The 12,334-nt window shown below is 32.4% G+C and overlaps 1 protein-coding gene across 12 annotated transcripts in view; it reads left to right on the forward strand.

Moving 5' to 3' along the window:
- The window catches only part of LOC101019996 (transcription factor 12), a 254,403-nt gene that overhangs the window by 180,433 nt on the left and 61,636 nt on the right, over positions 1-12,334 (forward strand). For 2 of the 12 annotated variants that reach the window (XM_021941722.2, XM_021941724.2), the window contains exon 1: positions 1,936-3,131. The exons of 9 other annotated variants lie outside the window; for them this stretch is intronic. In XM_021941722.2, the coding sequence (XP_021797414.1) occupies positions 3,063-3,131 (69 nt within the window). In that variant the 5' untranslated portion in view covers positions 1,936-3,062. Of the gene's footprint in view, positions 1-1,935; positions 3,132-12,334 lie in introns of those variants that run through there. One more of the 12 variants, XM_021941723.2, reaches the window with a different exon arrangement.

The raw sequence follows: 12,334 nt of genomic DNA on the forward strand, positions 1-12,334 counted from the left end.
GACAATTCAGAGCTCCTGTGCAGACTGCACGCCTGTCTGAAATCAGGTTTAAAAATTGGCCCTGTCTCCAGCTGACTCGTTTTGTCAGACTGAGTCACAGGATTAACCCTTGACATGTTCCTTTAAAAAAAAAAAAAAGCAAAGATTAAACAACTGCATTGACTAAAACAGCACTTGATCCATCTATATGCATTTTTTTTCCTGTAATATGATTCTCCTTAGGACAAGAAATTGTGCTACAGCTGTTGCATAGATTAAATTAATTTTTTAAAAAATTGGGAGCAGAGAAAAAAAGATTTTATTGTACAAGATAATTTATAATGGCAATCAAGCAATGACCATCTACATCAAACAGTTTTAGTTTTTTGGGGGGTAAGACAGGCTTCAAGAAAAATGCTGTTTTGGAGCAACAAACTTAAAAGACTTTTCCATAGCATACAAGTAGAATATAGGGGCATTTTATGTAGATTCCACCAGTTTTGTTGATGATTTACTGTTTTTGAAGAATGAGCTTTTAGTATCATATAATTATAGATACAGGCATAGTGTTTTGTTTTGGTTTTTAGTTTTTATATCTATCATCAATTTAGGCAGTAGCGTATACCAAGTGACTGTGGTGTGTATTGGCAGGGGAGGTCTTACCTACACATGTACGAGTTTTATATTTATGTTTTTTAGGGGAATAATGAAAAGTAGAAGCAAAAGCTTTTAATTAGTTACTCAACTCTCTTTAGAAACTATGTTTCACATTCAGGTTTCATGTTTAACACTAAATCTTACCTAGGTGTTTAATAAATAAGTGCATTTTTTTTCATTAAAGAAATTTGATTATACTGTTTGGCTTTTACCATGAATTTCTTTTTTATCTGAATATATGTTTATTCTCTTCAGATTATCATATAATTGCCTCTAAAATAAAGAACTGGTGTTAAAATATTAAAATTTTCATTGTGCTTTAATAACCAAGGTTGCTTAGTTGGGTTTACATTATGATGTTTGTTTTATCAGACAACATAGTAAGTACCCTCTCTGTTTTCTGCCAGGCGTCAGAGAAATGGGCTTAACTGTCATAATAGGTGGATGTTTTTTAACCAATATAAAAAAGTTTTCTCAGATTGAAGCGATGATTATAAAAATGTTGAAGTATTGTCAGTTTTTTGTGGCTCTCTTCTCCCTGTTCCTCCTCAATTTCTATTGAAAAGTAAGTGTTTTTAATAACTAATAAGGAAAATTTTATTGATTAGATTTTTATTTTCCTTTTTTTGTTTGTTTTTTATTTTTTGTTTTTTGTTTTTAGAGTAGCCAATCTGTCAGTATAGAAAGACTGTGTATGGAAGACTAAAATTTACTTGAATGGTTTTAAGGCATGCTATTGTTAATTGTAAATCAAAGCTTTTTACACAGTTCTGCAAGGATTGAAATGGGTCTTTGTGGTCTCTCAGGAGGGAGGAAGTTACAAACCACTCCGTAGACTGGCATTTTAATAGTCTGCTGTACAGCGATGTTCTTTTGCAGCTGCTGCTTAGCCTTTTCTATATCTGGAGAGTGTGGGGAGGTTTTATTGTTGTTCCAATACTATCAGCTTTTAAAATATTGTGAAGTTAGTTGGCCTTATTGTCTGATTTAGTTTTGTTACTATAATTTGATCAATGTGTTAATAAAAATGAGGTTGGGGAGATAGTGGGTCCCTTGTAGTGTATATTCCTAGAATATTTCATAGAGGATTTCTGCTTCATGAAAGGTACCTTTTAAAAAAGTGATGTGCCCCTTTTGCAGCTTGTGAGCTCTCCTCTGATTAATACAATCCCGTTAGAACCTACAAGGCACAGAGAGAAGGATAGTATAAAGAGGTTTTGATGAAGGGAAATGAGACAAAAAGGGAAAGTTGCTATTCTGTTTTTCCAGGTTATAATTACAGCAAAAGACTGATTGGAAAACATTTAAATAGCAAGACGTGTCTGTGTGAGAGACATATGTTTTTGTAGACAACTTTCAAAACCTTTTGACTTCGAAGTATGAGTTAGAAATGTCTGTAAGACATTTATTCCCACACTTATTATTTTTCCTGTCTGAGAAATGTGAGTATTAACATAAAAATATGAATATACAAAGTATTAAGAACAATAACAAACAGAGGAAAGACTTATAGGAAACTGTTCAGTTTATTCTTTCATACTTTATATGAAAGATGTGTGGATTTTTTTTAAGAGCAATCCTATTGCAAGATCTTATGAACTTTTAATTGGTGTTTATGAAGAATTCAAGGAGGTTTATAACAAAATCTGTATTATTAAATGTTTCGGTTTTAGAAACAGGTAATTTATTTTCAAGATAATCTATCTGATTTTTGGACTACGCTTTTTAATAAAATGTGTTCTTTTCAATTTTCTTCAACATAATTTTTGTAACTTAAAGTATGGTTTGTTATAGCTAGTTAAGAGGTATTTGCATGATGGTCCGCTTTCTCCAGGAAGTGATTTTATACAAGATTAACTGTCTAGATCCTTCTTGTTACACATGATTCAGTGTTTCCAATTCCTGATTACTTGATCATGTGTTTATCAAAGTTGAAGCAACTTTAGACCATGCCAGATGGTAAGGCTGGAGGTGTAGCAAGCTAGGTTTCTCTGCCACAAGTGCTCTAATTTAATTAAAACTAAAAACAGATTAGCAGAAAATCTGTCAGTTTGCCTGCCTTTGTGTGTGTATATATGTATATATGAGACAAATCTAATAATTTCTTGGGTTATTTTTATTCAGGACATATCTGTCTATTTAGCACTTACAAGTGACTTGTATTTTTTTAATACCTCAAATTTTGTCTTCTTGGTATCCTCCACCAATGCAAGGACTTGATAGAAATTGAAAGAGGTTACTTACAGCATAAACCCTCCCTCTGTGCTCTGTGAGTTGGTTCAGTCCTATTTTGCATAAGTTCCTTTTGAGTAGATCCATGTGTGGATGCATAGTACTGAAGACTTACTCCCTTTGCCTGTTTGGATATATGTCTTGGAGAGAAGCTGTGTGCATTAGCTACAAATAGTAACGTTTTCAAAATCAACATGTATTGTGCTTATCCTGTCCCTGGAATGGGCAGCAATTCTTTGATGTATTACTACAATGGGAAAACGGTAAGCCTTTTTCTTTGTTCATATAGCTTCTAATTCACTTGTTTAATGGAAAGCAGTATATATTAATCGCTTTTTATTAAAATCTGTGAGATTTTGTTTTATCTTTTTCTGCAATATATTAGATTGTATATTTCCTTTTTTTTTTTTTTTTTTTTTTTTGAGATGGAGTCTTGCACTGTCACCCAGGATGGAGTGCATTGGCATGATCTCAGCTCACTGCAACCTTCCCCTCCCGGGTTCAAGCGGTTCTCCTGCCTCAGCCTCCCGAGTAGCTGGAATTACAGGCACCAACCACCATGCCTGGCTAATTTTTGTATTTTTAGTAGAGACACGGTTTTACCATGTTGTCCAGGCTGGTCTCGAACTCCTGACCTTAGGTGATCCACCCGCCTCGGCCTCCCAAAGTGCTGGAATTACAGGCGTGAGCCACCGCGCCCAGCCTAGATCGTAGATTTCTTTAGAAGTAGTGTCAGTAAAGTCCTGTCTGCTACATAGCTACCCGATAATTGTTGGCTTTCATTTTATTTTTAAGATAGTGTAGAAAATAAACTTGAACTTCTGAGTTATTATTAGCCTGATATTTTTACTAGCAATGAGCTTGAAAGTACATTTGTTTTTATGTTTTCGTATCTTGTAAACAAATCCTTATGTAAAATGTGTATATACACACATATGTATTGAGAATTATTTGATGCTTTGTAGATGGAAGGAAAAGATGAAAGTCATCTAGGAGATTCATAAAAATAACAAGTATGAAGCTCTGGTAATGATTAGGGAAGCAGTCAGCTAGTAAGGGCCATATTTCCTGTTTAGAGTTTCAAGTCCAGAGCCTGACTTTTCTGGGATACCATCTGTTTCCAATCAAACTAGAATTTTGACCTTGTGTGGATTCATGAAATAAATCACTATTTTTTAAAAGAATGCATTTATACATTTTCCAAAGAATGCACTGTACTTCTGGTTGATTTATAGCAAGCACGTGACTAGGTGTTTTAAAATAATACTTTTTTGTTTTGCTAAACAAGAGTTCTATTCTTTAAATTAATTACCTAGTGTTAATAATTTACTGTGTTTCTACAAAAAAATCTATAAGCCAGAGGATTTTATATATTCTAAAAAAAAGAGTAAACTCTGAAAGTTTCAATAGGAGCTATCTTTGTAAGATACTTGATAAATATTACTAAAAGGTACACTAATGAATAACAGTGTTAGTTTATGTCAGAAACTCAGTGTTTTCCTTCTAAATCTTTCAAAAATAATTTTACCCTCAGATGTCTTATGAAAAAATGCATATATGGGCTTAGTGAAAGGGGAGGGGGGAGCATTTTTAATGTTGATGTTTTAAGTTATAGAGATTATTCAATTACATTTTACTAAAATAGGCTTAAAATTAGATATGGTTGTCTCTTCCCTTTTTATCACTTGGAAATGTTTTAAAGTAGCCTATGGCTACAACTAGGGTACGAAGAACTAATAAAAGCACTTTTTCATTTACTGACTGCTTTAGTAAGGGCTCTCTGGACTGGGCCAGTGTTTGGTTGTGAACTTTTGGGTAAGCTTTCAAAAAAGATGAGAAGCAAGTCAAAACATCTTTAAACTCAGTAAAAAGTATATGTTCAAGCTGCCCATATAAGCAGAGCTTTGGATAATGTAAGAAGTAGATTTAGATGGATGAGTGAATTATTTAATCTCTATGTAATTTTCTTGCCAGCTGTCTTTCAAATGTGAAAATAATTTTCTTTTGTGTCTGATTTTAAGTAAAACAGTCTGAAGATGGTATGTGGGTATGTGTGTGGGGGGAGATGTGCGCATGCACGTGTATAAGTTCAGCAAAATTAATTATATAGGACCCTGAAACTTCAAGACTAACTCAAAGTGAGTTTAGATTTTATTCTTTCGAAAGCATAGGTTATGGTATTACATTTCTCTTTGTTCTACATTGGGAGTAGGGTGGGGAGAGCTTTGATAGTGGTATTTCCAGGCTTATGGTAGGTGGCATAGCTGGTATGGTAGAGAAGTGTAGCCTGGAAAAATTGATAGTCTGTGCCTAATACAGGTCAAAGGTGACTTTCATGTTCTGGAAAAATACATAAATAAAGAGATGATATATTGACTTAGTTCTCCAAATCATAAGACCCTAGACTTGTATGTATTTTATTTTTACTCACCTCTAGTTTTTAAAATTATTCTTTAGTAATTATTAGAAATCATTAGCAACATTATTATTTTGTGATGACTTCAGTTTTCTTCAATAAGAAAATCGTGGTATGTAATTACATTGTCTCAAGATTATATAAATGTATTATTTTAGTGTCTATTGGGAAATACCTACTTGTCAATGCCTTAAAGTAAAAACTAGCACTTTCATTAACATTTCTAGACTCTAAGTGAAATATACGTCTTCACTTAAGTTATAGAATTTTAATATACTTCTTGTGGTGAACAGGTTAAATTTAAACTCTTTAATCTCATTTTATAGATTTTTTAAATGATAGAACAAAATAATATTTTGAAATGCTAATAATAAGTTCACATTGTTTCATTTTTAACATCCCATTTCAGGTTTTATGAGAGAGTGACAAACCCTAAGTGGCCTGCTCTTAAACAGAAAGCTTTCTTTCACTTTTTTCCAGTTTTTTTTCTTTTTTTGTTTTTGAGTTGAAGACCAAAGAGCTTTTTGATATCTTGCTACCTAAAATTGTATGGCCAGTATTGTATTGTTTGATATGTAACAGACTTGGGTATATAGATGTAGAAAAGAAAAGCCAAAAATGTTAATGCAATTTTTCCTACTGCTTAAAAAGAGAAGGGGTTAATGTTTTGTATTATATGTAATTTTTGTGTAGCTATATTCTGTATCATGTTATAAGGTATTAATATGGGTTTATAGTAAGTATGAAAATTAAAACTATTTTGCACCTTATACTGTTTTGAAATATAAAAAATAGGAGAGAATAGTGGGTTTCTGAGATTCCTTCTTTATAAAGAACTCTGCCTGCAATTCAGTTTTCTCGCTGATTTGAATAAATTTTGTCCTTTACACAGAAAGTTAGAAAAGTCTTAAGAGCAAAGGAAGGAAAAGTTTTGGGGGAAAAAAAGGACTCTCATGTTTTTTTTACCTTTAAGATTTTGGAGTGCCTTCCTCCATTTTTCTGACCAGCCTCCATTTTTCTTGGTTTTAGACTAAAGATTCTATAGAGTATTCCAGGTATAAAAATTGCCACACGAACAGACATGATGGCCTTTTCATTGTATGAGGAAATTATTTTAATCTTCTGAGAAACAACACAGAAATCCAAGTTTTAAAATTCATGCTAGACACACATTTTGAATATTAAGCTTCTTTGAATGGAATCTGGGAAAAAACAGAAAGAAACTAACGTGATTGTAAGGGCTCTTCTCTGCCAGGAACTGTGCTCGGAACTTTGTTTATCTGATTTAATTTTCACAACCACTGTCATTTAGCTGTAACTAGTTCATTTTATAAATAAGGAAAATGAGGTTCAGCCTCACCTAGTTTGTAAGTACTAAGGTCAGAATTTGAACCCAGGTCAATCCCCCAGAAGCACATTTTCTCCTTTATCCAAGGACATGTAAATTATTCTCTATAGCAAAGGGTCAAACTGAATTTATCCTAACTACCATTTACATTAAAATACACTACATTGGATCCAATGTGTATTTGGATATGTAAAAATACATATGTATACTACATTGCAAAGAAAATGTAACCGGGAAAAACACTAAGCCACTCTTACAAATCTTTTGCATGTGTGGTCAGAGTAACAATTTCATGAATACTAATTGATGTGGTTAGTCAAGCAGATTTTTATCAACTTTTGTTTAAGAATTTAAAATTAAAACTTTCATATATGTTTTAGCAAGTCTCCTCTTCTAGTAGAATTAATCATACTGAAAATTGGTTTAGCCATGGTTTTGGCACCTGCCTACCAATGAATTTAATTTTTTTTTTTTTTTGTAAGAATTAGAGTAGCAAGTAAGTAAGATTACATTGTAAATACTTATAAGACTTATTTTTAAAATAAACACTTTCAGTTAATAAAAGAACAAAAACTAATGTGACTGTATACAGCTGTATTCGTGTTCCGTTGGGATATTTATTACTCGTTAACATGAGAGAAGAATATACAATTAAATTAATTTAAATTTCCAGACTGTCCATGGGCCCAAAAGAGTTAAATCTAACATTTTTTATAATAGGGAAAACATGAAGTCATTTTTTAACTCTCTTAATATAGAATGCTAAAGACATTGAATGACAAGGACTTCAGCATAAACCTACTTCGCATTTTTCCCCTTTACCAAAAATATCTGAGACTATAGTGTGTGAGCTCAAGAAAGTTTTCTTTTCTTGATTCAAGTGAATACAAATACTAGTGAGTTAAAACTAGCTCCTGCTACAGTTTTACATACTAGAGGGTATGTTGTCACTGGTCTACTTTATGAATGTTTTTGAGAGAAATTTATGTTTCTTTCTACTTGTCTATCAAAGGGGATCAGGTGTAATATTGTTGAATCTCAATTTTTTTAAGTAGGTAGGTAATGTGTGTCAGTCATTGATTTGTTCAGTATATTATCCTAGCAAACAAGTTTCAAACCCTGTCCCTTAGAACCATAATTCAAGAAAAACATTGAGATTATTAGAAAAATGATAGCACTTATCGTAGAAAATCAGTAATATGCCTGGTAATGTTAATTTAAGATTAATTAAAATGTGCTTGATTTACCTAGAAAACCAGTGATATGCCCAGTAATATTAATTTAAGATTAATGTAAATGTGCTTAGAAGGAATTTTTCTCACAGTTGAAAACCAGTAATATTCAACTCTGTTTGTTACACAGTAAGAGCAGCAGTTGATTTTAAAATGCTTTGTACTGAAAACTAGAATTCATTTTTCTTACTGTTGTTAGAAAAGAAATTTCATTTTATTTTCCCTGGAAAATAAACATGTCTCTGGAAATTTTTGGAAAGAGATATTGGTCCTTTTACTTAGGAAACTGTTGAAAATATAAACACATATTTTTCCCTTTTGCAGAATTTCAAGTTGCATTTTTAACAGGCTAATTAGATAAAAAGAATTTTCTGTAGAGATGGCTTGTATGTGCCTGAGTCGGTCTTTGTACTTCAGACGTTTTGCTTTATAATACCTGTGGTTTCAGTTCTTGTGGTATTTTTACTGGAACTATCTAAATATTTTCCCCCTCAGGCTTGAAATTACCATTAAAAACTGTAGTAGCAGATTGGATTTTATGGCAGAATTCGCCATTTTATGTAATATGAAAATACTGAAAACATTGAGATATTTATCAAATCTGTCATTTGTTGAAATATTCTTAGATATTAGGGAATTATTAAATTAGACTCATCTTAATATTTATCTAGATTTTTAGGTTATTTTCTTTGGGATTGCATTGTTTAAATTTTGATTACAGAAGGAACAAGGAAAGTGAGAAGGCGTAAGTTTCAGAAATTTTTAAATGTTACCATTTAGGTTACTGATATATGCTTTTCTTTTTCTTTTTTTTATCTCTCTTTTTTTTTTTTTTAATAAGAGGGAGTCTCGCTTTGTCTCCCAGACTGGAGTGCAGTGGCAGTGGCGCGATCTCGGCTCACTGCAAGCTCTGCCTCTCGGGTTCACGCCATTCTCCTGCCTCAGCCTCCCGAGTAACTGGAACTACAGGCGTCCGCCACCACGACTGGCTAATTTTTTATTATTATTATCTTTAGTAGAGATGGGGTTTCACCGTGTTATCCAGAATGGTCTCGATCTCCTGACCTCATGATCCACCCTCCTCGGCCTCCCAAAGTGCTGGGATTACAGGTGTGAGCCACCACGCCCAGCCAAGGATATATGCTTTTTATCTGAGAATATATATAAGATTGGTATTCATACAAAATAACAGATCAGAATGATCTGAAAATGATCAGAAAAATATATAGGAAATGGTTTTTAGGAAATGTCTTTAATTTTCTCTGATATCTTCCTAGCACTCTTATACAAATGGGTATAGTTATTAAAGCAAAATTTTATTTATTCTTCTTAAAACAGCCTCTTTTTACTAAATTTCAATCCCACAAAATTGAGAAAGAGAAATTGGTTGTATATATTGCTACGTGTGGAACTTGCGTAGATTAATCAATTTAAATTAAATTAATAATTTAAACACTAAAAATCTTAAAATTACCTAGTTTTTTTAGTGCTGACTCTTAAATGTACATATTCTTAAAATTATAGGCCTAGAGTCTTAATTACAGTTTTTTAATATAGGGTTTGGCCTGGGTTGGGATATTCTTTTATTAATATTTCATTGACCTAGACCTTTTTTTTTTTCAGGTTTTAGATACTTAGCTAGATCTAGTAAAGTTTTTATTGTTTAATACTAAATGTAATTATATAAGATACCGGATAAAGTGGATGATCCTGAATATAATATCATATTTTCATTTTAAAATTATTATGGCAGGGCAAGTTAGCCAAATAGTTTTGTTATGTTTTGTTATTTTGGTAAATTGATGTAAATTATGCTGAGTATAATTTCTGTTATTAGCACAGACCTTTCACATATTTGAGGCCCACATTAGCATGTGTTAAAGTGTTTAATGATACTGAACATATTGGAACTTAAAGAGAACAGCTATTCAAACCATCTTGACAGAAGATCTAATAGAAGCCCAAACATAATGAAATCTTGGTAATTAGTTCTGTGTCAGACCGTGTTCAGAAAAGTAGATAGCCTTCTCCATACTTCTTTATTCCAAATTAGGTGAAGGTGTTCTCAAAATGTTTCAGAATGTAGGCTGACTTTGGTTTTCATAGGCCTTGGAGTTTTTAAGAATTCTAGAATATATTTCAAAATAATTTATACAATCTTAAACTGCTGGATAAGAAGGATCTAAATCTGTCTTGCTCAGTATAGTAACCAGTAGCCACAAATGGTATTTAAATTAAATAAAATAAAATTTAAAATTAAGTTTCTCAACTGCACTGTCCACATTTCAAGTGTTCAATAGTCATGTGACTAATAGCTACTGTATTGTACAGCATAGATACAGAACATTTCCATCATCACAGAAATCTGTTGGACAATACTCATGTAAAGCATTCTTCTCATTTTCTCTGGAAGGGTATCTCAATTAGGATATATAACTATTCTCACATACTAAAGAAAATTCCTGTCTCTTCATCACTTGGAAAATGCCACCACATAGGCTGTGGATCTATTTTTTGAAGTATGGATAATCACATCTTGCTTTAACTCTGTCTTATCACTGAATGTGACTAGATAAAAAGAACTATCTTCTTTAGCAAAACCTCTGCGTCTTTGCATTTTTTCTCAGTAACAGAAAGTCATTATGCCTCCCTGCCTCACAGGAATGTTTCCAGTATTAATTATAGGAAAGATGTATAGAAATCGGGAGCACGGTACACAGCTCCAGCCTCTAGAGTTGAACAGAGTATATGCCCTGAATTTGGGGTTATCCATATGACTAAACTGAATCATCTGAGCAGGAAAAAAGAGATCTGTCTTTGCCAGTTTTACTCAAATTTGTTGTATGAACTAAAACATTTCCAGGATAATTGGGTTATCACTGTAAAGAGTAACCGTAAATATTCATCCCCAAAGTATGCTATAAGTTGCTTTATGGTGAGTCTGATGAGGATATGCAAGATATTATTAATGTGAATGTGTTCTTTTCAACAGACTTGATAATGAAGGGGAGGTATCCATTAGATTTTCTATTTTCTTCTTTCAAGTTAGAACTGTCTGTTCACTACACATCCAAAATTTCTGTTAACACCATTCTTACAGGGGAGAGTATAAGTGCTTGGGAAAAGAGTTGGTCCCATGGTAGCTACTGTGAGCTTGGCATTCTGAAAAGGAGAATAGAATTCTAAAGAAAATGTCTACCACATTTTAATAGAACATCTTAAATTACTTAATTTTACCCTTTTTCTATTCTCTTTAAAATAGTTTGACTCCTAGACTCCTGGTAGATTTTAATCATCTTAAAGCATATATATTCCTTTCTCTTAATTTTAAGATTGATTGTCATGATACAAAATCATCCTTCAGATTTCAACCAATGATTAGATCATTAACTAGGGGGAAAAAACTGGCATCTGTGTTCAGGTGATCAGATGACATAAGCAGTCTGGTTTTAATTTGTGGCCAGTACTGATTGTAACTAAGAGAGACTTGCTCTTTTTGTGGAATTGGCTGACTATTTCCCTACATCTGGAGTTAATAAAGCCTTTGAGACCACATCAGTTGTGCTTTGCCGCAAGAAGTCTTTGATCTGAAAAATCAAGACTGGCACGACTGCTGCTTCATAACATTGCATCTATGTTTTTGCAAGCTATAGTTAAGATACCAAAAGTAAAGTTATTTAGCTTATTTAGCCTGTGTTAGAAATGCTGGTAAATGTACCTCTTTGAAAGCCATGTATTTCAAAACATTCTTAGTATAAAAATTTTGAACTCGTGTTAGTACGAAAATGATATAGTAGGAGTTTTTTGTTTTTGTGTTTGTTTTTTTTTTTTTTTTTTTTGCCATTTTCATTTATAAGGTCTGTCCTTGAAAAGTCCATTGTTTTCAAAACCTGTTTGAAAGATATAGCATTAAAAAGAAACTTTACCTCTAAAATGTGCCAGTTTCTCCATACAACTTCAAACTTTTTGAGTAAGGGAAGGCAAGTCTCTGTGCTTTGTGTGGTTTTTCTTAGTTTTCTTGCTTTCCATGACAACCGTCAATAAACCATTATCTGATCAGCATATTCTCTTTTATTTAGCAGTGATTTGTAAATCAGTAAAGTTTATCCTTTTACTTCCTTTTGTAATTGTAACCATCTTCAAATTTTAAAAATGTAAGTATATTAATGTGTGGAATACAGTGAATTGAATGGGAATAAGGATAAAGAAATATAAATTGATAAATTATGTAAAAATTTAAACTGACAAATTATGTCCATTTTTGTGTAAAATGACACATCAAAACTGGAGTGTTTTTGTAAATATCAAGTATGAGAGTCTTACATACTGTTTCAGTCTATAACCTAGATGGAATTAGAGAATTTTATATTTCATCCGTACATATCAAGGATGGTGTGTATAGTAAGTACACATTTGTGATAGAAAGCATATGTTCGGGTGCTGTCTTCTAAATTTGATTCTCATTGTATT

Source organism: Papio anubis, unplaced genomic scaffold (genome assembly GCF_008728515.1).
Source record: "Papio anubis isolate 15944 unplaced genomic scaffold, Panubis1.0 scaffold74, whole genome shotgun sequence".
Taxonomy (NCBI): Eukaryota; Metazoa; Chordata; class Mammalia; order Primates; family Cercopithecidae; genus Papio; species Papio anubis.